General features: G+C 47.9%; 3 protein-coding genes and 1 non-coding gene across 10 annotated transcripts in view; 1 reads left to right on the plus strand and 3 right to left on the minus strand.

Moving 5' to 3' along the window:
- Bcl7c (BAF chromatin remodeling complex subunit BCL7C) overlaps positions 1-11,006 on the minus strand; it is a 48,629-nt gene extending 37,623 nt beyond the window's left edge. Inside the window, exons 1-6 of one of the 4 annotated variants that reach the window (XM_063226851.1) lie at positions 10,705-10,977; positions 10,096-10,174; positions 9,678-9,786; positions 9,425-9,586; positions 6,490-6,575; positions 5,677-5,872 (exon numbers count right to left, since the gene is read on the minus strand). In XM_063226851.1, the coding sequence (XP_063082921.1) occupies positions 5,747-5,872; positions 6,490-6,575; positions 9,425-9,586; positions 9,678-9,786; positions 10,096-10,174; positions 10,705-10,796 (654 nt within the window). In that variant the 5' untranslated portion in view covers positions 10,797-10,977 and the 3' untranslated portion in view covers positions 5,677-5,746. Of the gene's footprint in view, positions 1-5,676; positions 5,873-6,489; positions 6,576-9,424; positions 9,587-9,677; positions 9,787-10,095; positions 10,175-10,630 lie in introns of those variants that run through there. The other 3 variants (XM_063226849.1, XM_063226850.1, XM_063226852.1) reach the window with 3 other exon arrangements.
- A 2,452-nt stretch (positions 11,007-13,458) lies between these two features.
- Ctf1 (cardiotrophin 1) lies at positions 13,459-17,907 on the plus strand. Of its 4 annotated transcripts, none has more exons than XM_063226853.1 (3): positions 13,459-13,659; positions 15,021-15,139; positions 16,869-17,907. In XM_063226853.1, exons 1-3 carry the CDS (start codon positions 13,491-13,493, stop codon positions 17,331-17,333), a joined length of 753 nt encoding a protein of 250 aa, XP_063082923.1. In that variant the 5' UTR covers positions 13,459-13,490; the 3' UTR covers positions 17,334-17,907. The 4 variants fall into 4 exon arrangements, with proteins under 4 accessions (XP_063082923.1, XP_063082924.1, XP_063082925.1 ...); XM_063226854.1 differs by having other exon boundaries at positions 15,024-15,139; XM_063226855.1 differs by lacking the exon at positions 13,459-13,659 and adding an exon at positions 13,872-13,984.
- Positions 17,908-18,657: 750 nt separating this feature from the next.
- On the minus strand, positions 18,658-20,871 carry LOC100732056 (cardiotrophin-2; the record flags this gene model as incomplete). The annotated part of the gene is made up of 2 exons (XM_003478247.4): positions 18,658-19,117; positions 20,722-20,871. Coding segments are annotated over 2 exons (609 nt in total), but the record flags the coding sequence as incomplete, so codon positions are not given.
- Positions 20,872-21,444: 573 nt separating this feature from the next.
- Positions 21,445-21,556, minus strand: LOC111754069 (U6 spliceosomal RNA). Its single transcript, XR_002788796.1, has one exon. It is a non-coding gene; the product is annotated as a U6 spliceosomal RNA (small nuclear RNA).
- Positions 21,557-25,933: the final 4,377 nt, after the last annotated feature.

The raw sequence follows: 25,933 nt of genomic DNA on the forward strand, positions 1-25,933 counted from the left end.
CCCAGCACTTGGGAGGCCTGAGGCAGGCGGATCATTGCAAGTTCAAGACCAGCCTGGGGTACAAAGTGAGCCCAAGGCCAGCCTGAACTACGTAATGAGACCATGTCTCAAAAAAAAAAAAAAAATTTTTTTCCCAGACGTGGTGGCTCACGCCTGTACCAGCATTTGGGAGGCTGAGGCAGAAGGATCGGATCATTGGGAGTTTGAGACTAACCTGGGCTACAAAGTGAGCTCAAGGCCAGCCTGAACTGCATAGCAAGACCGCATCTCAAAAAAGACAAAAAAAAAAAATTTTTTTTTGAGAGGAATGGGTACTTAAACCTTATTATTGAAGGAAGAGAAAAAAAAAAATCCAAGTCAAGTCATCCACTATACTATATAAAAATATCTGGAGTAGAAGTCAGTCATCAAACTTAAAAGTCCCTAGGTGGTTATAAGGTGGAGCAGTTTGGGAACCACTGAGTATATTTTTTTGCCAGGCAAAGCTACAAGGAGCCATGTAGTCAATAATATCTGTGTGTTTCACTACATAGATATTTTACCTCAAAGGAAAAAACCCCTGCAACCAAGTATACTGGACTCTAGTTAATGGCATGCATGCTACTGTTGTTGCAGGTTACATAGAGATCTATCAAGAAAAGATGGATGGGGGGCTGGGGATTTAGCTCAGCGGCATAAGTGCCGCTTGCAAACAGGCAGTCATGAGTTCGATCCCTGGTACCGATAAAAAGACAAAAAAAAAAAAAAAGAAAAGATGGATGGATACAGATATGCGATAAAGCAAATACTATAAATTGCTACAGAATCAAGCAAGGCATATGGTGGCACACACCTGTATTCCCAGGGCTTGTGAGGCCAAGACATGAGAATTGCCACAAGATTGACACCAGCCTGGGCTACATAGTGAGTTTAAGGACACTGCACTACTTATCTTAAAAAGACCAAAACCAAAACCAAAACCAAACAAAAACAGAAGCCAACAAACAAAAAAACGCTATAGGATCTAGGTGGTGAGTATATATGTGTTACCTACACAATTCTGTCAGCTACTAAATCCTTTCAATTCACTTTAAAAATGTTTAGGTATGCTTAAAACTTTTTATAATAAAATGTTGGGGGGACCTAAGTTGGATCATGGCATCCCTCTGTTCAGATCCCTTCCGTAGCTTTTTGTCATCCCCACAATGAAAGCCAAAGCCCTGACAATGGCCTGCAAGCAGTACAATCAGACATTCTACTTGTCTCAGCGTTCATCTGTTATCTGTTATTGATACTACCCCCTCTTTTAGTCTCAGAAGTCTCTGAGTGACAGGTAACACATTTGCCCTATTTCTGAGACCCTACCTGACCCAAACTCACTTCCCACCATTCTCTCCCTGTCTCCTGCTGCTACAGCCACACTGACTGCATTGCCAGGCGTGTCCCAGCCCAAGGCCTTTGCATGGCTGTTCCCTCTGCCTGGAATGTAGTTCTGCCACATATTTGTATGGCTGTTTCCCTTACCTCCTTCATGAATGTCTTCAAATGTCTTTCCAGTGAGGTCTCTCCTGATCTGTCTACCAGCTTTTCCCCATCTTACTCTGCTTTGTTTGTTGTTGTTGTTGTTTGTTTTGTTTTATTTTTTTGGTCCTGGGGATCAAACTCACAACCTTGCCAGGCAGGCACTTGTGTGGCTGAGCTAAACTCCTAGCTCGTTTTTTTTTAAGTATAGTTGTGCACTGCATACGAATGTCTCCGTGAAAAATGGATTGTACCACCTAGTGAAATCATAGTCATTTTAGCTTGTATAAGTACACTCTACGATTGCACAATGATGATACTGCCTCAAGTGCATTTCTTTTTGTTTGTTTGTTTTGTCTTTTTTTTTTTTTTTGGTACGGGGATCAAACTCACAACCTCACGCTTGCCAGGTGCCCTGAGCTAAATCCCCAGCTCAAATGCATTTGTTAGTATGTAGCCCTGTCCTTAGGCCACCATGACTTCCAACCATAGGCTCTTCAGGTTGTCAGGCAAAGCCATAGGAAACCGTGAAAGTTTATGACACATTTACTGATTTTCTTTCCCATGCTGTTCATGTTTTATTCCCAGGGTAGAACAGTGACCAGTAGACAGTAAATAAATACGTCACTATGATTTGGGAATTCCTCTGCCCTTCTGGAGCTCCCAATCTAGTGCTGAAGACCGAAGCAGAGGGACCCAGTGCTGTGCAGAATGGAGCACACAGCAAAGGAAGAAAAACACTTCTGGCAGCTAAGATGTGACAAACAAGAACAAACTTGCTTAGCAAGAGGGACAAGAAGGGCACATCTGGCAACAAAAACAGCTAAGAAAGCCCAAGAGATCAGACATGCTGGGCTGACTTTAGGTGACTCTGGGCAGTTCAAAGGCAGCTGGGGTCGAGAAGCAGAGTACAGCTTCCTTGTGCCAGGGATGAGGAGAGCCACAGGCTGGGCCAGGGCAGCAGCATGGAGAGAGGCAGACTTCACAAGAGCCCGATAGAGCATGGATCAGAAGGAAGCAAGACCGGGGAAGGGAAACCTGCCAGGAAGCTCTAATGAGTTATTTTACTTTATTTTTATCGGTACCGGGGATCGAACTCACGACTGCGCGCTTGCAAGGCAGGCGCTTACACCGCTGAGCTAAATCCCCAGCCCACTTTAATGAGTTTTGTTAGCACCTGAAGAAAGCAAAGCAGTGTAGTCCTGGAGAAGTAAACTAGAAAATCACTAAGAGATTAGGACAATGAGATTAGACTGTGACTCAGGGAAGTGGATTGTAGCTCCTGGTACACATGACAGTGGGAAGGGGCTGGAGAGAAAGGCCCAAGCCGAAGCCTATGGAACAGAGACACCTCATGTAGCTGCGGTGTAGCCATCTGGCGCTACATCTGGAAGTTGGAGCAGAACTCAGAAGCAGGGAATTCAAAACCATTAACTCAAAGGGAAGGTGGGATTGGAGAGTGCTCATGAAGAGAAGGGCCAGGCCCGCAGCCAGGAGGAGGAGACTATAGGAAATGGAGGAGAAGCAGTGTACGGTGGAAGCCAAGGCCTACACAGGGCAGAAGACATTCCAAAAAGAGATAGTGGCCACATGGAAGAGGTAGAGAGGGCAGGGAGAGGGCTGACTAAGGGAGAATGGCCCATAGACTAGACCAGGGAACAGACTACAGGAATGGGGCAGGCATTAGCACAGTTGCCTGGGGTCTTTCATAAGGAGAAAGACAAGAATTGGGAGACTGAAACTTCACCCTCTCAAGACTGCTTAGAAAGAGACACCCCATCTAGGCCAGGATTCTCTTCTTAGCCTCACTGAAAGGCAGGTCTCTGGTATGGATCCCCATACTGTACTTTCCTCACCTATAAAATGGGTTAATAGGAAAAACAACTGACATTTCTTAAGACTTATTTTGTAGGGGGCTGGGGATTTAGCTCAGCAGCATAAGCTCACCTGCCTTGCAAGCAGGCGGTCATGAGTTCGATCCCTGGTACCGATAAAAAAAAAAAAGATTATTGTGTGCTATGTTAAGGGCTCTCTCATCACATATTGTCTCATTTAATGTCCATAATAGTCTTAACAGACTGATGTTACTATCATCCTTGTTTTACAGATGAGAAAACTGAGGCAGATGGGAAAAGAGATGTTAAATCATTTGTTCAAAATCACACAGCAAATGAATGCAGATGCTAAGATTCAAACCCAAGAGGTGAATTATGGGTTAACATTGTATCACTAACCCAGGCACTAGCAGTTTATAGAGCATTTGCAGCACCTCCTGGGGTCAATAAGAGGATAATGAGAATCACGCACCCAGCTGAGATTGCCATATGTAGTACCTAAATAATGGCCTTTCAGAGATGTCCACCTCCTAATCCCCAGATCTGAATACATTACTTTACATGTCAAACCAGATTCTGCAAACTAATTCAGAGTCAAGATGTTAAGAGGGTCCTGGGTTATCCTGTTATCCTGGTGAGTCAATGTAAACACAAAGAGTATTATAAAAGGGAGGCAGAGAAGAAGATATAACAACAAGAGTGGGTGCTCTGCTGATGGGTTTGAAGATGGAAGGGAGAGGCCACCAGCCAAGGCATGCAGGTAGCTTCTACAAGCTATAAAAGAGGAGGAACCAGATTGTGCTTTAGAGCCTGAGGTAAGAACTGTCTCTGTGGACATGTTGATTTTAGCCGAGTGAGACTAATTTTGGATTTCTGACCCCCAAAACTATAAAATAATAAATTTGTTTCACTTCAAGTCACTAAATTTGTGGTAATTTGTTATAGAAGCAACAGGAACAACTAAATCACATCACTGCACCCTGGGGCCTTGGGCAGCTCTGACTCCACTATTATGACAGGAAACACCTTTATGTTTTTTAATGGTTCTTTTAAGTTCCATTTTGGTTCTTTCTGAACCTCAGTCTCTTCCTTCATTAAAAATTAAAAATAGGGCCAAGTGTGTGGCACATGGCTTTAATCCCAGAACTCTGGGCAGCTGAGGCAGAAAGATTACAAAATCAAGCTCTATCTAGGCAACTCAGCAATTAAGTGAGTCTCTGTCCCCAAATAAACAACAAAAATGGGCTGGGAATATAGTTTAGTATAAAAGCCCTGGTACCCAGTACCAAGGAAAAAAGTGGGGAGGGAATAGAGAGATTACATAATTGACCTGACCTCTGGTAGGCACAGAGGAAGAAGGATCTTATATGGCATGACATTTTCTACAAACTACTAGGACAGGTGAGGTATAGCTATTATCCCCATTGCTCAGATGAACAAACTAAGGCTCAGAGAGTAGAAATAGCCTGCCTAGAGCCACATAGATAGTGAGTGGCAAAGCTAGGACTTGAACCAGGGCGTCTGACCTCAGCTCTCCTACACTGAGGGCCATGTCTCAGAACCCAGTTCACATGCTGCCTCCTCAGAGAAGCCTTCCTGGACAATCCCAGACCATTCATTTACTCATGCATTTACAAAGCAGTTGCTATGACTGCCCCATTACTAACACTGAGGTAGATAAGGTGGGAGACCCAGTTATATCTTCAAGATGCGCACAGCCTAGTAGGTAAGATAAACACACAGATCAGTGATCCCAAAATAGCTTAACAAATACTGGAGCAAAGGGAAGGAAGCCCAAGGCATTGTGGGAATTCAGAGAAGGGAACTAGACTAAGCCTGGGGTCCAGAAAGGCTTCTTGGAGGAGGTGGAGACTGAGCAGGAGACAAAGAGGTCTCAAGTATAAGTGAGGGCCAGGGTGCAGGTGGAGGGGCAACGTGGCAGCTTCCTGAGGGCAGGAAGTGGGTTGGGTCATCCCAGGCCCCTATATCCCTCTGGGCTGCTGTGTTCCAGACCAGGGGACATGGAAATCATGGGCCTTGTTGTCCACAATGGTGACAACTGTTGGGCCCAGGGGGTGACTGAGTAGGAAGAAAGGTCCTGGGATTCCCAAAGGAAGAGAATGAGGTGAGGGAAGGTCAGAGGGGAGAACGAAGGAGGGCAGGGTGGGGGTTTTGGGGAGATGGGGTCCTGGCTCAAGCCCCTACTGCACATCTGATCACAATGTGACTATAGGAAGGTCCTCTCCGAGCCTCAGTGACCCCATCTGAGGAATGGAACGCGAGACAAAACAGTCTCTAAAGACCCTCCCAGCCCTGATGGGGGAAATGACATGACACAAAATTACAAAAGGGACTTTATTTGTAAAAAGCCAAAGGGGCCCCTGGGACAACAGGACAAGCAGGCCGGCTTCTCATGGGTCAGGGGCATTTGGGCAGATGCGCTTGAGTGGGGGGGCGCCCTCCGAGTCCTCTGTGTCACCCTGGGCTGCCTCAGGGACAGGTGGCACTGGCTCAAAGACGGGGTAAGCTTCAGGGGCCTGGAGAGGAAGGGCGGACAGGCATGAGCTCCACCCCACCCAGGAGTGCAGCCTCCTTGCCTCTGCCCTCTCCAGGGCCTCCACTCCACTCCCTGCCCGACCCAGGAGGCCAGCCCAGGGCCAGGCCACCAAGTTACAGCCGAAGGGGCCACAGAAAACAACAATGAACTACACTGTTTGAGGGAAAGAATCTGATCTTTCTGAAAAATGCATCAAGGTAGTCCTTGTGAGAAAAGTCAAGCTTATGAGACACTTTCTTAAGCTAATTTTGTGATTTAGGATTTTGTGTGTGTGTGTGGTGCTGGGGATGCAACCCAAGATCTCACTCTTGTGTAGCATGTTCTCTACCACTGAGCTACATCTCTAGCCTTGACTTTTTTAAATATATGGAGCACCATGATTATTTCACGGCTTCAATGCTCTTAAATCAGCCCTGATCCAGACCCCAGGACTGTGTCTCTAAAACACTCTTTACAGTACCCCCCGCAAATCTGGCCTGTAAGCCTTTGTTAGGTCCTGGGTCCACATCTCCCTCCTGGACCTCAGGATAAAGCCCCCAGTACCCTGGAGTCCCCATTCCGTCTAAGACCTGGGAGTACAGCCTTCTGGCCTCTCACCTCAGCTTCCAGCAATTCTGGGACAGGTTCCTCCTTGGTCAGCATTGGGGGTTCATCAGTCCCGCCTGCAGGTATGGCCGTGGGTTCTGCAAATGTCAAGTGAACAGACCTTCTCTGAGCAGCCACTCCATGCCAGTAACACGGACAGGGGAAAACAAACAGACAAGTACCAGTTACACAAGCTGGGGCTGTGAGAGCAGTGAAGAGTGAGCCAGGACCCTAGGTGCCATCCAGGATGTAGACAAAGGAAAGATTGCTGTGGATTTCTTTTTTTTTTTTTGGTATTGGGAATCCAACTCACACTTGCCAGGTAGGCGCTTATGCCGCTGAGCTAAATCCCCAGCCCATTGCTATGGGGTTTTGAACACACGCTTAGCACAGATTCTGTAGCTGAACTGCCTAAGTTCAACTTCTGACACTGGACCAGCTATTTAATTTCTCTGGGTCTTATGTTTTTACATTATCTATTATGTCCACCCTTTTGACTTGACCGATTCTGTTCTGTTATGTCACATTTGGTTTTACTCTCTTCCAAAAAAGTAATAAGAACCGTGGGAGCAATGAAACCCAAAATATGTAATAGTCATGGTACAAAAGAGAGGAAAAGAAAGTGCTCCAAACTATATAACTGCATGTATATTTAAGTGTATAAGATAGAAAATGATATCACAGAGTTTTATTGGATCATTGAACAGAACTGTTTGCAGTATCATTGATAGAATGTCCACTTTACAAGCTTTAATTTTGTGACTTGAACAATTATTTCTAAGATGACAATATGTAATCCATTAACTAGTGATTTCCTACTGTTCATTTTTTTTCTGTAAATCTGTATAACTTGTACCCTTTCCCTGCTTTTTTTTTCTTTTCTCCTTAAATAAAATTTAAAAAATTAAAAAAAATAATAATAATTTCTCTGGGTCTGTTTCCTGATCTGTAAAATGGTGATAATGTCAGTAATTATCACATGACACTGCTGTGAGAATTAAATGAAATAATCCTAGGATCTAGCACACAGTATGTGCTCAATAAATGCCAGCTGAGCTTTTGTTTTGTTTGTAGTGCTGGGGATCAAACTCACGGCCTTGTGCTTGCTAGACAAGTGTTCTACCACCAAGCCACATTTCTAATTCTTATCATTTTTATATTGCCAAAGATATAAAAGTACCTGTAATCCCATCACTCTGGGAAACTGAGGCAGAAGATCAAAACTTTTTTTTTCTGAGACAGGGTTTCACTATGTAGTTCAGACTGGCCTTGGACTCACTTTGTAGCTCAGGCTGCTTTGAACTTGCAAACCATTCTCTTGCCTCAGCCTCCCAAGTACTGGGGATTACAGAATGTATCACTACACCCTGCTAAGAATCAAAATTTAAAACCCCTCAAAAAATAAATCATGGGGCGTGGTGGCTCATGACTATAATCCCAGCACTGGGGGGGTGGGGGGCTGAGGCAGGCGGATCACTGTGAGTTTGAGACCAGCCTGGGCTACAAAGTAAGCTCAAGGCTAGCCTGAACTGCATAGACACTGTCTCAAAAAGACAAAATAAATAAATAAATAAATTTTTTTTTTTTTTTGAGACAAGGTCTCTATGCACTTCAGGCTAGTTTTTTTAGTCTTTTTTTTTTTTTTTTTTTTAGTTCAGGCTAGTCTCGAGCTCACTTTGTAGCCCAGGCTGGTCTCAAACTCACAATGATCCTCCTGCCTCAGCCTCCCAAGTGCTGGGATTACCAGCGTGAGCCACCACACCTGGCTCAAAAAATAAATAAAAAAAAACTGCTGGGGAGCAATTCAGTGCAAAGGCCCTGGGTTCAATTCCCAGTGCCTCCCCCACAAAAGTATACAAGTGGTTGATATGATCTAGATCCAGTCTCTAGGCCCATGTCATGGTATTCTTAGAAGAAGCAATGAAGCCAGGAGGAAACAGTTTGTGAAGATCCCACAAAAGCCACAGGGAGCCACTGAAGGATATGAAGCAGGAAAATGATCCCATCAAAGTTGTGCTTTACAAATTCTTTTCTGCCAGGGATTTAGCTCAGTGGCACAGCTATTCCTGACAAGTGCAAGGTCGTGAGTTCAATCCCCAGTACCAAAAAAATATATAAATAAAATAAAATAAAATAAACCTGTTCTGTCAGCTGGGTAGAGGCACCTAGAAACCAGTGAAGAGGCCAGAACAGGTGCAGGTGAAAGTTGGAATAGCCAGGGCCATATAGGTGGTACCAACCAGATGGGAACTGACTGTATGGAGGCATAGAAGCAGAGGAGGACTCAGGCCCAGGGTGTTGTATGGGCTTGGGTTCCTTATATAACTTCTCTGGGTCTCATTTTCTTCTTCCATAAATAAAAACTATAATAGGATCATGACCTTTATAAGGCTATTGTAAAGATTTAATAAGAAAAAGCAGATGAAGTGCTTAAAAGGGTGCATAGTATACAAATGTACTATTACTATCCCTATTTTTTTTTTTTTGTATTTTTCCTTTTTATCGGTACCAGGGATCAAACTCACAACTGCCTGCTTGCAAGGTAGGCGCTTATGCCGCTGAGCTAAATCCCCAGCCCCTCTATCCCTATTATTAATCATTCCTGTGATTACCACTATTGTTGATTCACTTGACAAACATTTATTGAGTACCTATTGTTTACCCCGTGGTATTCTGAGGATACAGTACTGAACAAGATGAATATGGCTGCAACATAGCTGACAAGAGACAGGAATACAAAAAGTAACAAACGTGCATGAAAATCTCCGATGATGATGTGTTATCTACAGATCATAAGAAACCAAAAAAATGAGACAGCAGCTAAGTGCCTGTAGTAGTCAAGAGACACCCCTCAGAAGGCAGCACAGGAATGAGGGAGAGGCATGGGGGTATCTTTGGAGAGGACAGGACTCAGAGTACACAGTTGCTGGGAAGTATATGGTCCTACCTCTCTCTTGGCCCAGCGGTGGGGGCTGAGCCTCCTCAGTGACCCCTTCTGGAGGTCCAGCAGGTGACACAGGGCGGCTGGGCTGGGGGGTGCCCCCAGGGCTGGGCTCAGTACCCTTTTGCAGGGAGCCTTCAGAATGGAAACTCTGGTTGCTGTTCTCATCTGTGGGAGCAAAAGCTGAAAGGATTGGCCGCAGGTCCCCAATATCCTCCTTCAATCCCTACAGCCCCTCAAATCCAGGATCCCTACATACCATTGAGATCCAGCAGGATGAGAGGGCCACCTGCTCGGGGACTTGTGCCCCTGCCACGCCTCTCTCGGCCACGGGATCTTTCTGTCCCAGCACCTGCCCGCCGTCGCTCCTGGGGTTAGAGGGATAAGGGTCAGAGCCAGCTTTCTAGTTAGCTTTTGCAGACTGCTCTGTAGAAACGAGGAAACAGGCAAAGAGAAGCAAAAGACTCTGCTCTAGGTGACATGAAGGAAGCTGTGTACATTGGGTGGTTCCACCTTGAACTCTGGGGTCTGGAGGAGGGAAAAGGGGGAGGAGCTGTTAATAAATATTAACATCTGTCCGGACTACAGCACTTGGGGTCTTGGAGTGTAGGTAAAGGCAGGGGGAGGGGTGCCTGAGGTTGCACAGATGCAGGGGCACGGTTTGGGGGCTTGCTCACCTCCTCCTGGGGGTCCACCACGGGCACCCACTTGAAGATACGAAGGGAAGTGTCACCCACTGTCACCCAGCGCTTCTCCCTGTGGGAGGGTGGGGGGATGGGTCAGAGAGGTTGAGGGGAAAGGCCCCCAGAGAGAGGGCTACCTGCAGAGTTGGGTCAGATTAAGAAGGCAGAGCTAGTTTTCCATGGGACATGACTAGCAAGGGAAAGCTGGCCTTGTGAACCCCAAGGCATGGATAGATGCCTCTAGAGAGAGGGTATGTGTGACCTGGGATCGTGGCTCTGCAGATCCCTGGGGTACATGGAGGGGGCACCTCTGTGGGCCTGGCTGAGGGAGTCTAGCAATGAAGATCGCGCAGCATGCTTGCAGGAGGAGTGTCAGAGCTTTAGGGGGCGGGACGTGGAGGAGGGATCCCGCTCGGGAAAGGCGCGGCAGGGGACCACGCTTTGTAGACCGCCCGGGAGTAGCAAGAGAGAGGGGAACAGAACCCTGCCGATCCAGGGCATAGCTGCTGGGCAAGGACCCGCCTCACACCTGAGGCGCCGGCCAGCCGCCTTCGGAATGGTGGCCTCACCACGTCCCGTCCCTGGCCTCGGGGCAGCGCTCACCATCGCCGGACCTTCTCGATGGTCGCCATCACCTTCTTGATGTCATCTTTGGCCCGGCTCCGGGTCTCAGCCCGCACGGTCCGGCCGGCCATGGTAGCAGCGCTGGGGCCGGGCCGAGCCCGGGGCGGGATCGCCTCCCGTCCGGCGGACGCGGGCTCCGCGCCAGACCCCGGCGCCGCTCTCGCAGCCTGACGTCCCTCCGGGAGTTGGCCGCGCCCTCCCGCTCCTCACAGCCTCCGCGAGTCCCCGCCCCGCTTCCTGCCGCCGCTTTGGCCCGGCCCCTCCCCGCGGCCTGGGGCGAGCGGGGGGCGGGGCCAAGGAGTGCAGACCACGTGGGCTCCGGGGACAACGCAAGGGCGGGTGTCCCGGTGTGCATTCGCTGCGGGTGGGCGTCGCTGAAAGGCCGCGCGCTCAGGCGCTTGCGCACTCACGCTTCCGCTTTCAGGCTGGCTGATTTTACGTTGCGCGTCCTGTTCATTCATTCCTCAACAGTCTCTTTAAATGAGTACCAGTTACCTGCCAGACCGACTATAAGTGGATCTCCTCAGTCAGCATGAGCAAAGTGAGAAAGAATGACCACACCAAGTGTAGGCGAAGATCTGCTTATCTTTATGGGGAGGTGTAATTTGATAGAGATCCTTGAAAACCCGCAGTTTCCTAGGGAACCCAAACATATGCCAAATCTGTGATCCCGCAGTTCCGCTGTTCATTTATCAATACCTAGCAGAAAAGCATGTTTGTGCATCAAGAATGTTCAGTGCACTATTCACAATACCCCCTGGGTGGAAACAACCCATCAAGTAGAATGGAAAATGAATTATGACCGTTTTATACTATTTAGACACAGCAACTAGAATGACTGATGTCCTGCTAAATCCCATTGGACAAGTGTCATGAGCAAACTTTGAGGAAAAGAAGATAACTACAAGAGTACGCACTAGAGGCTGGGTGTGGTGGCAGATGCCTGAAATCCCAGCACACTGGAGCCTCAGGCAGGAGGATTGCTGTGATTTTGAGGCCAGCTTGGAGTACATAGTGAGTACAAGGATAGCCTGAACTACATAGCAAGATCCTGTCTTAAAAACAAAACAAAACACATTAGATGAATGTATATGATGTTCAATAACAAGAATTTATAATTTTTTTTTTTTGGTCTTTTTCCTTTTTATCGGTACCAGGGATCGAACTCACGACTGCCTGCCTGCAAGGCAGGCGCTTATGCCGCTGAGCTAAATCCCCAGCCCCAAGAATTTATAATTTGAGAAGTTGTGATAGTGGTCACCCTTGGGACTGGGAGGGATGCAAGGAAGATCTTCTGGGAGTTGGTCATTTTATGTTTCTTAATTCAGTGCTGGTCCTTTGGGCATATTTACTCTGAAAATACATGAAGTTGTACACTTAAGTGTGTACATGTCCATGTGTGGCTTATATTTCAATTAAAATTTACTTAAAATTAATGTGATATGGTTATTGTTTTGTTTTGTTTGAAACATGATCTTGGGCTGGGGATTTAGCTCAGGGGCATAAGCGCCTTCCTTGCAAGCAGGCAGTCATGAACCGATCCCCGGTACCGATTAAAAAAAAAAAAAAGGAAACATGGTCTTACTACATAGTTCAGACTAATCCTGAACTCACAGTATAACCCAGGTTAGCCTCAAACTGACCTCCTGCCTCAGCTCCCAGATACTGGGGTTATAAGCATGTGTAGTGTCATTCCTGAACTTATGGTTGCTTTTGAGGCTGGCCAATCATATATACTGTGTCTAAATTTGTGCTGTTGTCCCTGTGTGTATTTTTTAAAAGCACATCTGTGAGTTTTGGAATGATCATATCCAAAGAATAAGGGGCTGGGGGTTTAGCTCAGCGGCGTAAGCGCCTGCCTTGAAAGCAGGCAGTCGTGAGTTCAATCCCCGGTAGCGATAAAAAAGAAAAAGACAAAAAAAAAAAGAGTAAAAGGGACTGAGAAGCTAATTATGGTAGCATTTCTGAAGCCAAACTACTGAGGTAAAATCTCAGCTCTGTCACACTCAGCTGTGTGACACTGGACAAGTCACTCACCTCCATTTCCTCATCTGTAACACAGAAGTTTAGGACAGAGCCTGGCACACGTAAATACCCATTGTTGATAGGTGCTGATAGGTGCTGATAGGTGCATGCTTGTGACCCCTGCTGACAGGCTGCTATACCAGTTATCTCCTTTGTCCTGGCAGTTGTCTGGTAGTAGCCTCTCAATCCTTTTGTTCCTAAAGTTTCCTGCTGCTGTTTATTTATGTCCTCGCAGAGTGTGAGCTACTTAGGGGACCAGAGACCAAATATGGGCCATGACTATTCCAGAGCCCAGGACAGAGTTTGTGCTTGGGAGCCAATTGCGGGGATGAGTCTTCAGTTCCTTCAGTGTCCACACCAGGTTAATGGGACTGCTGTCTTTTTTTTTTTTTTTGGATACTAGGGATCCCTTGTGCTTGCCAGGCAGGGGCTTATGTCACTGAGCTAAATCCCCGGCCTAAAGGCTTTTGTTTTTTTGGGTTTTTTTTTTTTTTTTGTTACTGGGGATTGAACTCACACACTTATGCTGCTAATCTAAATCCCCAGCGACCTTCTATACAGGTCTCTGAAGCTTCTTCTCAATGAAGTGAGAATGTGTGTCTATACACTTTACCTTCAGTATATGCATGTATGTGAGGGGATGGTCTATTACTGGGCCTAATGAGGTGAGGTGGGGTCTGTGTCCCTACTGGCAGGTGTGAGGATAAAGGTGAAAGTATCTGAGATAGGCTAGGAGGTGTATGTCTAGTCAGGTTTGTTCAAACCCCTCTGCTTCCACCGCCCCTCTCTTGCCTCATACCCCCAGCAGGCGAGAAGGACTACAAATTCCTGCCCTGCCAGCCTGCACCTTCTTTCTCTTGCGCCCCAGTTTTCACCACAAAGGAGCCCAGACTTCCAGCCCTGCCTCAGGTAGGAAACAGCAGCATATAGGGTTGCCTCCTGGGCCCTGACACCCCCAGCCGCCAGGTCCATTCATCATGCCAACAACCTGCCTCCCACTTTGGGCCTCTTCCCAGACTAGGCCCAGAAGGCGGGGAGCTGAGCTCAGGGCCAAGGAATCTGCCTGGAAGCCGCGGTGTAGGGGGGGGGGGGACCTCTTTGGGGTCTGGGCTATGATTGGCTGTGCCTGGGCCACGCCTCTACCCCTTCTCCCCTTCTTCCCCCTCGGAAGGGGGGCGTGGAGGGAACCGGGATCAGCCAGGGGCCAGCATGAGCCTGAGGGAGGGAAGTCTGGGTAAGGGGCTGAGGGACTAGACACTGGGTCCCTGAGGAGAGTAGGAGTCAGAAAGGGTGACAGCTGGGGTCTGGGTCTCTACCATCCTGGGTCCGGGAGGGGTGTCGCCTGGGCGGGGGAAAACGGGCTCCGGTGTCAGGTAACTAGCGGGTGAGTTGGGAGACCGGCAGGCGCAAGGGCTTGGGGGTAGGCCTGGGGTTGAGGCTTCAGGGGTTTCAGTTCAAGGGTTAGATCACCGATCAAACCGGTGAGTACACCCTAAGGGAGGGCTGGAGTCTGAGCTGGGGCAGCCAGAAGCCTCTTTGAGATTTGGACAAGATTCAAGTATTGTGGAGGAGCTGCTGAGGATCACTACTGGTGGTGGGAAACTCGGGCGGGGGCGGGGCGGCAGTCGCCGGGTCAGGACTACATTCTCCAGTTTACACTGGGTGCCCGCCTTGTGCTTCTTGGGAAATGTAGTCCTCCTGAAGCGCCACGCTTTGGACGCTGATTCACTGATGCTCAGCCGCGCGCTTTGCGTTCAGTGGGCATGAAGAGGGAATGGAACTTCCCTCAAACAGGCCTTAAGGCATATTCCAATTTGAAGTTCTGTTCTTTAACTCTATCAGCAATCACAGAGGTACCTGTAAGGCCTATTCTTAAGGGGATCCAGGGCCACAGCGAATACACAGAGGTAAAAAAGCTACTTTGGAAGTATAAACAAATAGCCTTAAAGTCAAAGGAAAAAATTCATTTCAGGGAAGAGAGAATTTGGAAGCTGCACTAAGGAGGCAGCGTTTGAATTTGGCTTTAACAGGATTTCAACAGTGACATGAAGACAGGGAACACATTTCACATAGAGCAACTGCTTGACAATGATATGCTGCCTCATTTTTCCTCAGTTGAAATGGAACACTCTTCCGAACACTGGAGAATCCAGAGCAGAGTTTCAGTTCAGGAAGGAAGAGCCCCCTCCCTCTTCCCCTGGCCTGGGGAGCAGTGGTCAAGGAGCAAGGGTTCTCGGGCTGCCCTCATTCTTACCCCCCTTTCCCACCAGAAGACCCCCAGGCTGACACCTCAGTCTCATTCCTTCCCCACTTGGAGGCCAAGATCCGTCAGACACACAGCCTTGCCCACCTCCTCACCAAATATGCTGAGCAGCTGCTCCAGGAATATGTGAGTGAGAATGGGGGTTGGGGTGTCAAGGGTCTGGGGATTGGGGAAGCACAGGTCACAGAGGTCCTCCATCACCCATTTGCTTAATCTCATCCCCAGATGTGAAGATCAGGGCATTGGAGAGGGACAGTAACTTGTTCCTGATCACATAGCAAGCTGGAGGAGAACCCTATCTGTTCCCCATATAATAATCTCTCTGCCACAGTTTGGAAGCTCTCTTCTTGGTGCTTAAAATCAGAAACAACCTGAGAGAAAAAACAGAACTCTCCTCTGAGAGTTAAGAAACTGAGATTTAGGTTCCATGTGATTGTATCACACAGGGAAGTGAACTCTTCTAACTGGGATATTCAGAGAGGCCAAAAAGGAGTTTCCACTTGGAGCAAAAAGTCTGTCCTACAGAGGGACTTTTAGAGAGAAAAACAGTCTCTCAATATCTTTACCCAGAGAAAGAAGATATTTCCCAAAGGAGGTGGCTATAGTTTTGTATCAGGCAGACTATAAGCCTGCTTGTGGCCATTTATGATCAATTAAAAATTATGATAAACTTAAAATAATAATGTAATAATTATGACAGTGGGTGGTGGGATAGTAGAAATAGCGATATAGTCCTACTAAATTTGGCTCAAATTCCAGCTCTGCCACTTCTTAAATAGCTGACCTACATCACTGTTTGTCTTCAGCACAATTTTTTCATCTACCATCACACTCATCACTGGAGAAATATTGTGTTTGAACCAACAAACAATGCCTGACCCAGGGGCAAGATGTTTACAAAGGAAAAGGTTTTTTTTTTTTTTTTTTTTTTTTTGAGATGGGAGTCTCGCTGTGCAGTTCAGGCTGGCCTTGAGCTCATTTTGTAGCCCAGGCTAGTCTGGAACTCAACGATCCTCCCACCTCAGCCTCCCCAGTGCTAGGATTACAGGCGTGAGCCACCACACCCGGCAAAGGAAAATGTTATTATGCCATTTGACAAACTGCAAATCACTTTTATCTTTCATTTGTTTATTGAAATGACAATGACTCAATGAGTCCATACTCAATACATATACAAAAGTTGGAGAGGATGGGAAGAGTTGTGAAGTCAAATGGATCCTTCTACTACCATCCATGATTTCCAAGAAACCCTGGTAGAAAGGCAGACTAGGGAGCAGCGCCCTCATTGTACAGCTAAGAAGACTGAGGCTCCTAGAAGGTTTTGCCTAAAATGGCTCAACTAGTAAGTGGCCAAGAAAAGATTTAAACCTGAGTCTGTAAGATAACATTAATAAAAGAGCTAATGTTTATTGAGCCCTTCCTAAGCCCTGTCTTTTTTTTTTTTTTTTGTCTTTTTCATTTTTATCGGTACCAGGAATCGAACTCACGACCGCCTGCTTGCAAGGCAGGTGCTTATGCCGCTGAGCTAAATCCCCAACCCCTGTAAGCCCTGTCTTTAAGCACTTCATATACCTACCAACCTTGAGAAGTTGACACTGTTATTGGCTTCATATTAGAGAAGAGGAAACAAAGGCATTGGTGTAAAGAGTAGGTTGCTTTTGGTCCCATCTCAAACATAGCACCCCTGGTAGGAGGGATTTATCGTTTGGAGGCAAGGAATCAGGCTGCCGGCAAAGGAAGGAGGGCTCAATGAAGTGTAGACAGCCCTCACCGCCGCCCCGTCCCCGCCCCCCCCCCCGTTTTGCCCCTTCGGGGGCCGAGAGCCGCTGACCCCGCCCACTGCCTGTCTCCGCAGGTGCAGCATCAGGGAGCCCCGTTCGGCTCGCCCGGATTCTCTCCGCCGCGGCTGCCCGTGGCCGGCCTGAACGCACCGGCGCCTGGCCACGCGGGGCTACCGCTGCAGGAACGGCTGCGTCTGGACGCGGTGGCGTTGGCTGAGCTGCCCCCGCTGTTAGATGCTGTGCGCCGCCGCCAAGCAGAGCTGACCCCCCGCGCGCCGCGCCTGCTGCGGCGCCTGGAGGACGCGGCGCGCCAGGCCCGCGCGCTGGGCACTGCGGTGGAGACCGTGCTGGCCGCTCTGGGCGCCGCGGCCCACGGGCCCCGCCGCGAGCCCGCGGCAACCGCCGCTGGCGCCACCCCCGCCCCCGTGGGCGTTTTCCCGGCCAAGTTGCTGGGGCTGCGCGTGTGCGGCCTCTACCGCGAGTGGGTGCGCCGCACCGAGGGCGACCTGGGCCAGCTGTTGCCCGGGGGCCCTGCCTGAGTGCTGCACTCGCTGTCGCCTCTGCCCTGTCTCTGTCTCCCTTCTTCCACCTGGCTCCACTTCCCTGTTTCTCTCCACCTCCACCAGTGTCTGTTCTCGACTGTCAATGTCAAGCTGTACCCATTCCGTTCCTTTTTCTCTCTGGACCTATCTGCATGCCACGTCCCCTTGGCCTAGTTTTCTCGCCATACCTCACCTTCTTCATGCTTGAGCCTGTTTCTGTCTCTCAGCTTCATCTAATGGAGGTACACCTTTGTCTCTCTGTCTCTCAGGCCCTCTGTTTGACCTGTGCTGGCCAGGAAAAGTACCTGCGGTCCTGTGGGGGGAAGGCACCCCCCACCTCCAGTCACCCCATCTTCCAGCTGCCCTCACTCTCCGGATTCATCCCTTTCGGCCTCCTCCTCTCCTTTTGATGTCCTTCCTGTCCTTTAACTGCCTCTCTCCTATTCCTGCACAGCTCTCTCCCCCAGCCAGGTCTGTGGTAAGGGGGTGGGGGTGAAGCAAAATCTTAAAAGAGTTTTATTTCATAATAAATAATATTTTGTAAATAAAATGTTCAAAATTAAAACTAAAATTTCCTGTACATACTGTACATACAGTTGTTGAAAATAGGTAGACAACTTTGAGATGCACAGAATCTTTGGGGTACAGGCTGATCCTCTCCACAACATATCCAAAAGGCAAAGTATAAACAGGAAATTCAGGCTGAGGATTCCAACTGTCAGCCCAAAACAGAAAGTGGATGTGTCCTGAGCAGAAAACAGACATAACATAAATCCTTACTTCTTCCAGGATTGGATTTCCATTAATCAGAAGTAAAAGCTGCTTCAGACAGAAAGAAGGCTGAACAGTGGCCACAAGTAGACTAGCAAAGGAAATGAACTCCAGCATGGAGGAAGAAGGCCTCTTCTTCAGAAAGGCTGTATCTTCTTGCAGGAAGTGAGGTAGACAAACAGGAAGGCAGCCCTTCCCCAAAATTACAGGAAGGGGAAGGTCTCCAAGGGAGCTCAGGGAGAAGACCAACTGTCCCGGGAGCCTCTTCCAGACAGTGTCTTCTTTCCAACTAGAAGTAAGAAAGCTGGTACCACTGGATGAGGATCCACAAAAGGGACCTATGGTGACCCACCCAGATGTGGATGGAGGCTATTGTACCTAGGTGGGAAGCTCTAGGCATTAAGGAATGGAGACCCGGCTTCCAGGAAATATTCCCAAAGACATGGCACATAGCTGTCTGATTAGATGTCACTCTATCTCAGAAGCAAGGTGGAAAAAGAGACATTGTGAAAGAGGAATCACTGCAGACTCCTGACAGGAAGTCCTACCCTTCATGCTGGGTACTTGGCCTTGAGCAGAGCCAAATCCCTCACAGCTCGATCTGTCCAGTGACCATATTCCCGGGTCACTACATACCCACGACATTTTCTCTCAAAGGCGGAAGCCCCAAAGGGGACAACCCCAATAGTGTCTTTTTCTGGAGGAACAGGCAGCCCAAGGGCATTCATGATGGCAGCCACATTGCCAAGCAGACCTTGGGCTCTCAGTCTTGCAACTCCAAGCTGGGCCAGCAGGATAGGACTACCAGGATTCAGGTTACTCTGATCATCTCCCACAAGCTGGAGGTGCTGTGTCAAGGCCTGGAAGGCTCCCTGGGCCTGGCTCAGGCGCTCCCCATCATCCAAAGCATGCCAGATCTTGAAAGGAACTGCAGCAGGAGGCAGGCTGCTGAGCTGGAGCTCAGGAGCTGAGAAGCCAGGGTCGCTAAAAGGGCTGCCCTGGTACTGGAGCTGCAGGAAGGACAGGGACAAAAAGAAATAAGGAAATTAACATGTTTGCTCTTTGAGATTGGACAGTTGGTGGGATATTCTAATACAGGGCAACTGGGGCTAGGGATTTAGCTCAGTGGCATAAGTGCCTGCCTTGCAAGCAGGCAGTCATGAGTTCGATCCCTGGTACCGATAAAAACGAAAAAAAAAAAAAAAAAAAGCTAATACAGGGCAACTGCCCTATCAGTTCCTATTGGTCTGCCACATATTTAACTCAGTGGTGTAAGTACCTGCCTGGCAAGTGCAAGGTTGTGAGTTTGATCCTGGTACACACACACACACACACACACACACACACAATCAGTGCAGGTTCCTATTGTTTATCCTTCATGTACTCCCAGATGGACAATGAATCACAAGTTTCTTTCTTTCTTTCTTTCTTTTTTTTTTTTTTTTTCTGTACCAGGAATTGAATTTAGGGGCTTGTTCTTGCCAGACAGGTACTGCACTGCTGAGCTACATCCCAGGTCCAATCACAAGTTTCTGTAACTCTCATATGGCAATATTATTGTCACAACAATAGCAAATAATATATGTAAAGCACTTACAGTACAGCACTCAACACAATAAGGACCAACTGGATTTTTTGTTTTTCTGTTCCGGGGATTGAACTCATGACTGCATGCTTGTAAAGCAGGCACTTATGCTGCTGTGTTAAATCCCTGGCTACAACACGTAAGGACATGAAAAGGCATCATTATCTAATGGTATATAAAATCAACAAATATTGTAGTTATATGTTTATATTGTTCTCAATCCAAATATATTGAAGTGCACTACAATTACAACTGATATTTCTTTTATTTATAGTATTTAGTCTGTTAATTTTATTGCAATTCTCTCTGTGTCTCTTTACTCCCTGTTATCTGTCCTATAGGTATCCAAGGGTCAATCAGCCCTAGGTAGGTGAAGGCTAGGAGATTGTGGTGTGGAATTCCACAGTCTTGGTTTCAGATCTGGACACACTGCCAGTTATCAGTTATATGTCCTCAGGTAAATTATTCACTCTCTCTTATGAACTCAGTTTCCACATCTGTAAAATTGGTTTTAACTCCATCTTTCAGAATGTTTTGAGGAGTCTAATAAAGTCATAAACTAGAGCCAGGTGTGGGGGTACTCACCTGTAATCCCAGAACTTTGGGAAGATGAAGTAGGGGAATCACAAATAAGAGCCAATCTGGACAACTTGGTGAGGCTTTGTCTCAAAATGAAAAATAAAAAAGGGCTGAGTAGCTCAGTACCATGGCCCTTCAATCCCCAGTACTGGGAGGAAGGGATTACATGCACAGTGCCCAATTGTTAAAGCCCTTCCTTCTCTGTAACACACCTGAGAGGTCAGCAAGGCTGAATCTCCATCCCATTTTGCAGATGAGGAAGCTGAGGTCAAGTGAAGGAACGACTTGCTCACAGACACCTAGTCATTGTAGCAACACTTGAGTGACTGTATCCCTAGTTAACAGAGCCCCTAGCACCTAGGATCCACAGAGGAGTCTCCTAGGCTCTGGTTCCTCAACCCAGAGCAATGTCCCTCCTCCCTCGTCCCCTGCATGTCCAGTGTCACTCACATAGGTCTGCAGCAGTGTTGATGTATTCTTCTGCATGTAGAGAGCCAGGCTGTAGGCTTGACTGATGGGCTCAGCTGGGGAGATGGGGGCTGCCAGTCTCAGGCGTGGCAATAGCAGACTCAGTAGGCAGAGGGAGGCTGACAGAGGAAGTCAGAGCTCAGCACAAGGTCCCTGGCCTTGCCTGCCAATTCATTCACTTATCCTAACAACTCCAAAGATACCCTTGTAATTGCCTTGTGTTTCTAAGTCAGGGCAGAATCACCATGTACGTAGATTATTTCCAGCCTAGAACTCCACTTGAACTTCCCTTGAACTCCAAACCCACATATTCAACTTGCTACTTGACATTTTCTCTTGCACATTTATAAACATTCTAAAATACCACATTCCAACTCAGTATTTCTTCCCCTCCAGCATTCTTCCAGTTGCTCAGGACCAAACCATTGTGTTTCTTTTTTTCTTTTTCAGATTGTCTTGCTATGTAATTCAGGGTGTCCTTGAACTCACTGTGTAGCTCAGGCCAGCCTCAAATGCACAATGGTCCTCCTGCCTCAACCTCCCAAGTTCTGGGATTACAGGCATATGCCACCATGCCTGGCCAGGGCTAGGGAGAGGGCATTCCTCTTTAAGACCGCATTTTATTCTCTATGCATCCAATTCTTTTGGCTCTATTTTAATCCTTTTGTCTCTATTTTAAATGGTAGCCAAGCAAGTGTTTATTTTATAAAACATGAGATGCTCTATGAATTTACATGTCATCCTAGCTCAGGGGCCATTCTAATTTTCTCTGCATAATTCCAATTTTAGTATAAAAGCAAACATATTATATGTGTTTCTGGATCTGAGTGCTGCTTACAAGGATATGGTTTTTCTAAACTGGGTGTGGTGATACATTCCTATAATCCCAGCACTCTGGAAGGCCAAAACAGGAAGATCACATGTTCAAACCTAATGGCAATACTGGGGATTGAACCCAAGAAGATGAGGTACGGGGATCACAAGTTAAAGCCAAGCTGGACAACTTGGTGAGATTCTGTTGCAAAATGAAAAAAAATGTGTACTCTCAGAATTAATTAATTATAGGCAGAGTCTCATTAAGTCTCTAAATTGCCCAGATTGGGCTCAAACTTGCCATCCTCCAACCTCGGCCTCCCAGAGTGCTGGGATTGCAGGTGTGTGTGCCGCCATGTTTGGGTTAGCCCAGGGAATAAAACATTTTAAACTCAAAATTCCCACTACTCAACTCAGTAATCCTCCAACCCCAGCATTATTCTAGTTGCAATTTATTGAGATCTTGTCTTTCAGTATAAGAAATAAAAGAGGGCTGAGGAATTAGCTCATTGAAAAGGCCTTGAGTTCAATATCCAGTAACAACAATAAATGAAAAGGATATGGTCTCTGTGAAAATGTATTGAGCTGCACGCTTATGACTTGTGTATTTTTCTGTATACTTATTACTTTCAATAAAAACTTTTAAAAAGCCGTACGTGGTGGCTCACGCCTATAATCCCAGCACTCGGGAGGCTGAGGCAGGAGGATCACTGCGAGTTTGAGACTAGCCTGGGCTACAAAGTGAGGCTAGCCTGGGCTCAAGGCCAGCCTGAACTGCATAGCGAGACCCTGTCTCAAAAAGACAAAAAAGAAAGAAAGAAAGAAAGAAAGAAAGAAAGAAAGAAAGAAAAACTTTTTAAAAGGTATATCCAGAATCTGACCACTTTACCTCCTTCCATTGTTACCACCCTAATCCAAGCCCCCAATATCTCTCACCTCCTCACTGGTCTCTGCTTATACCCTGGCCACAACGTGTCCTTCCCTTGCTGAACATTCCCATGGCTCCCAGCTGACTCAGTAAAAACCAAGTCCTCAGTGGGTAGGCGGATGCCTGGGCCACATACACTGGCTTTGTTATGTTTTGTTGGTATTCTTACCTGGGGCGTTTACCCTTGCAGTGCCCTGTCCAGGTAACCCCGAACCATCCCTTGGCTGCCTCTTTCCTGTCTCCAGGTCCCTGCTCAGCTCAACTATGCTGATTCCCTACACCCAAGGTCCTTCCCTCTCCCTGACCGCCTGTCTTCCAGAATTTTTGTTATCTGAGAATGTCAGTTTCAAAAAAGGCGAAAACCACCTGGTTCATTCATTGCTGATTTTTCCTAAGAAATATTTCTTGAATGAATGAGTGAGTGAAGGAGGTATGAACAGCCGTATTCTAACCTCTTTTTGATTACCTGAATCCAAGGGCTTACTTTTTAAAAATTTATTTTATTTTATGATTTTATTTTTTGTGGCACTGGGGATCAAACTCACGACCTCACACTTGCCAAGCAGGCGCTTATGCTGCTGAGCTAAATCCCTGGCCCTTATTTTTATTTTTTTGTGTGTTCCTGGGAAGTGAACCCAAGGTCTTGCACACGTTAAGCAAGCTCTGTGCCACTGAGCTACTTCCTCAGCCCAGGCATGCTTATTTTCAGTTCAAATATGTAATGCAAAACTGTCCTCACAGAGGGCTGGCCCTATTTGCGTTCCTACCTCTGAGTGTGAGATTCAGAGCAGAGGAAAATGCCCTGTTACCTAGGAAGTCAAGGAGATGAGAGGGAGAGGCAAACCTAGGAGGCCCACTTCATTCCTCTTTCTGCATTCCTGAGATCCTAGAAGTTCTGAACCAATTAAGAAACAGTTGAAAATGAATGAGCTCATCCCGATCGCACTGGCATTATAATTTACTTCAATATTGCCTGTGTCCTGTATCTGCACAATGAAGTTGCCATCAAGCCATAGATTTTCCTCTGTTCACAGCTGTATCCTGAAATGCTTAGAGCAGTCCAGCCAGTCCTGGGTATCTGTTCCCTCTGCATCCACACATTCAACCAGCTGCAGACGGGAAATTGCATCCAGTACCTAACATGCATAGACTTTTTTTCTCGTTATTATTCCCTAAACAATAGGTACAGCAGCTATTTGTACAGCATTCATGTTGTATTAGGTATGTGATTTATAAAGTATTTGGAAGATTGGGTAGGCTATATGCAAATTATCACACCCTTTTCTATCAGAGACTTGAGGTTCCACAGGTTTTGGTATCCTGAGGTAGGGAATTTCTGAAACCAATCCTCCATACATGCCAACTACATTTAGTACATACTAGGGACTCAGTGAATATTTGTTGAGTCAATAATGTACAAAGCCTTCTCTGTCGAGGAATCAGAGGTTTCATCAGGTGCATGCTCCCTAGACACATGCACCAGAGCAGCCCGATAGGCAGCTGGGAAAGGTGCTACCCTCCAGGCCTGGTGCTCTCACCCCTCACTCACCCACCGGACAGCTCATGCTCCCTCCTGGGCTCCTTTCTCTCTGTAGTCTGTGGGTCTTTCCAGGGCACCTGTTCTGTCCCTTAAGTGGCTTTATACCTGGGACTGAACCCTGGAGCTGCCCAGGAGGCAGGGAAGGAGTCACACCCTGCAGAAGGAGGGCGGGCAGTGGACAGGGTCCTGGCAGAGAATGAGGTAGGCACAGCTGGGAGACATGACAGGGAAAGGTTTGGGAGGGACCCAGAGGAGGGCATACATTCCAGGCCATGCAGAAGCCCTAGAGATAGCAATAGCTAGGGAAGGGGATGCTGAGATGACACCTTAGCCCCCTCTCAGCCCCCAAATTAGACCTTAAACCCTGGTGGGTGTAGGGAGGGGGCAAGGGCTAGAAGGGATTATGGGGGACAAAGGGGCCGCCTTGTTCCCTGCTGCTCTGCACGTCCTGGGATCCAGTTTCTCCTGAGGAGGCGGCCCCCTGCTCCGCCCCCGCCCACAAGGACCCAGGCACTGAGCCCTGGCTCCCAAGGAGTTTGGAAAAGGAATAGGAGAGGTAGCATAGGAGCAGTGTTATCCACACCAGGGTACCCCCCCTTGGACACAGGAGTATGCACACGTCCACACACAGGTGAGCAGGTGAGCCTACCACAAGCAGGTGGGCACACACACTTTCATGTATTCACCTATCCAAGTATGTCTGGCCCTACTCTGTGTCAGTCTCTGTTCTAGGTGCTGGGGACAGAACATGGAACATGAGCAACAAACATTCCTGCCGAATGGAGCCAACCTAGCAGGTGTGCCTATGTGTGTGTCACATCAGGCCGGGCCTACACGCATCACACAGCCAGAAATCCAGAGAAAGATGCTTGATTGCACACAGTGAGTGCCAGTGAGAACCTGCACAGGGGGAGGACCAGCCGGCAGACATGACGGGGGTGTGCATTCCGGCTGCTCTCACGTGTGCGCACAGACACACATGCAGCCAGCACGGGGGGTGGGGTGGGGAGAGAGGCTGCATCTAGCTGCCTTTCAGCCTCTGATAGGTTGGGAGCTCTTGTCCTTCTGTCCAGCACAACACACAGGGCCTTCTCTCTCAGAGGCCTGCGGCTGAGGAGCTGGTGGGGAAGAAATCTCGCCCCAGAGCTTCCTCACGCTCTCCACAGAGGGGAAACATGCTCACCTCTGTGAAACAGAGAGGTGTCCCTACTCTGACTCCATCCAGTGGGCCACAATACTGATTCACCACCACTGTTAGGGGTCATGAGGAAAAAGAGGGGCCATTCATACCGTCGACAAGTAGAATACAGCACTTACTCTGTGGCACCAGGTAACCTAAAAGCACGCAAGACCCCTCCTCGTGTGCAACAGTCCAGTGTAGAGACGGTAATCAACATGTGAGCTAGCAAAAACCAAAAACACTAAAGGGGTTGATGTGGAAATGGGGACTAAACTAAGGAAAACAAAGCCCAGAAAGGGGAAGCTACTTACCTGGGGTCACACAGCAAACCCAGGGCAGATCCTGGGCCCTGCCTCTCAGCTTGAGTTGTGAGATGGGGTGTTTCCTGAATCTGAGCTGTGAGCTGCAGGAGGGAGGAGGTTGAGGATAAAGATGGTTCTGAGTTGGGGGCTCTGAACAGCATCTTCAAGACTGGGGGCCAGCAGGCTGCCAGGTAGGGCCAGTACTAGGCAGGTGGTGATGTCAGGGATTAGAGGAGGCCCATTGAGTCGGTGCACTGAGGCGTGGGCCAGGCCATGGCAGTGGAGTAGAGGGATGGGGGGAGGGGGAAAGGGGGACAGATACTTGATCTGTGCTATTCACAAGTGGAGGTGTACGTGGTGCTGGGCCTCTCTTGGGAGGAAGGCTGACCCCTACCCGACCTCACCCCGTCTGCCTTCTCAGGGCTTCTCTT

Source organism: Cavia porcellus, unplaced genomic scaffold (assembly GCF_034190915.1).
Source record: "Cavia porcellus strain 051 isolate PalLab524CR breed Dunkin Hartley unplaced genomic scaffold, mCavPor4.1 scaffold_16, whole genome shotgun sequence".
Taxonomy (NCBI): domain Eukaryota; kingdom Metazoa; phylum Chordata; class Mammalia; order Rodentia; family Caviidae; genus Cavia; species Cavia porcellus.

Bases quoted from the DNA above. Each gene is read 5' to 3' on its own strand.
- Ctf1 (XM_063226853.1), top strand. From the start codon at position 13,491: ATGTCTAGTCAGGTTTGTTCAAACCCCTCTGCTTCCACCGCCCCTCTC. The intron at 13,660-15,020 runs GTAGGAAACAGC...CTTTCCCACCAG, and splicing joins GACTTCCAGCCCTGCCTCAG to AAGACCCCCAGGCTGACACC. The intron at 15,140-16,868 runs GTGAGTGAGAAT...CTGTCTCCGCAG, and splicing joins AGCAGCTGCTCCAGGAATAT to GTGCAGCATCAGGGAGCCCC.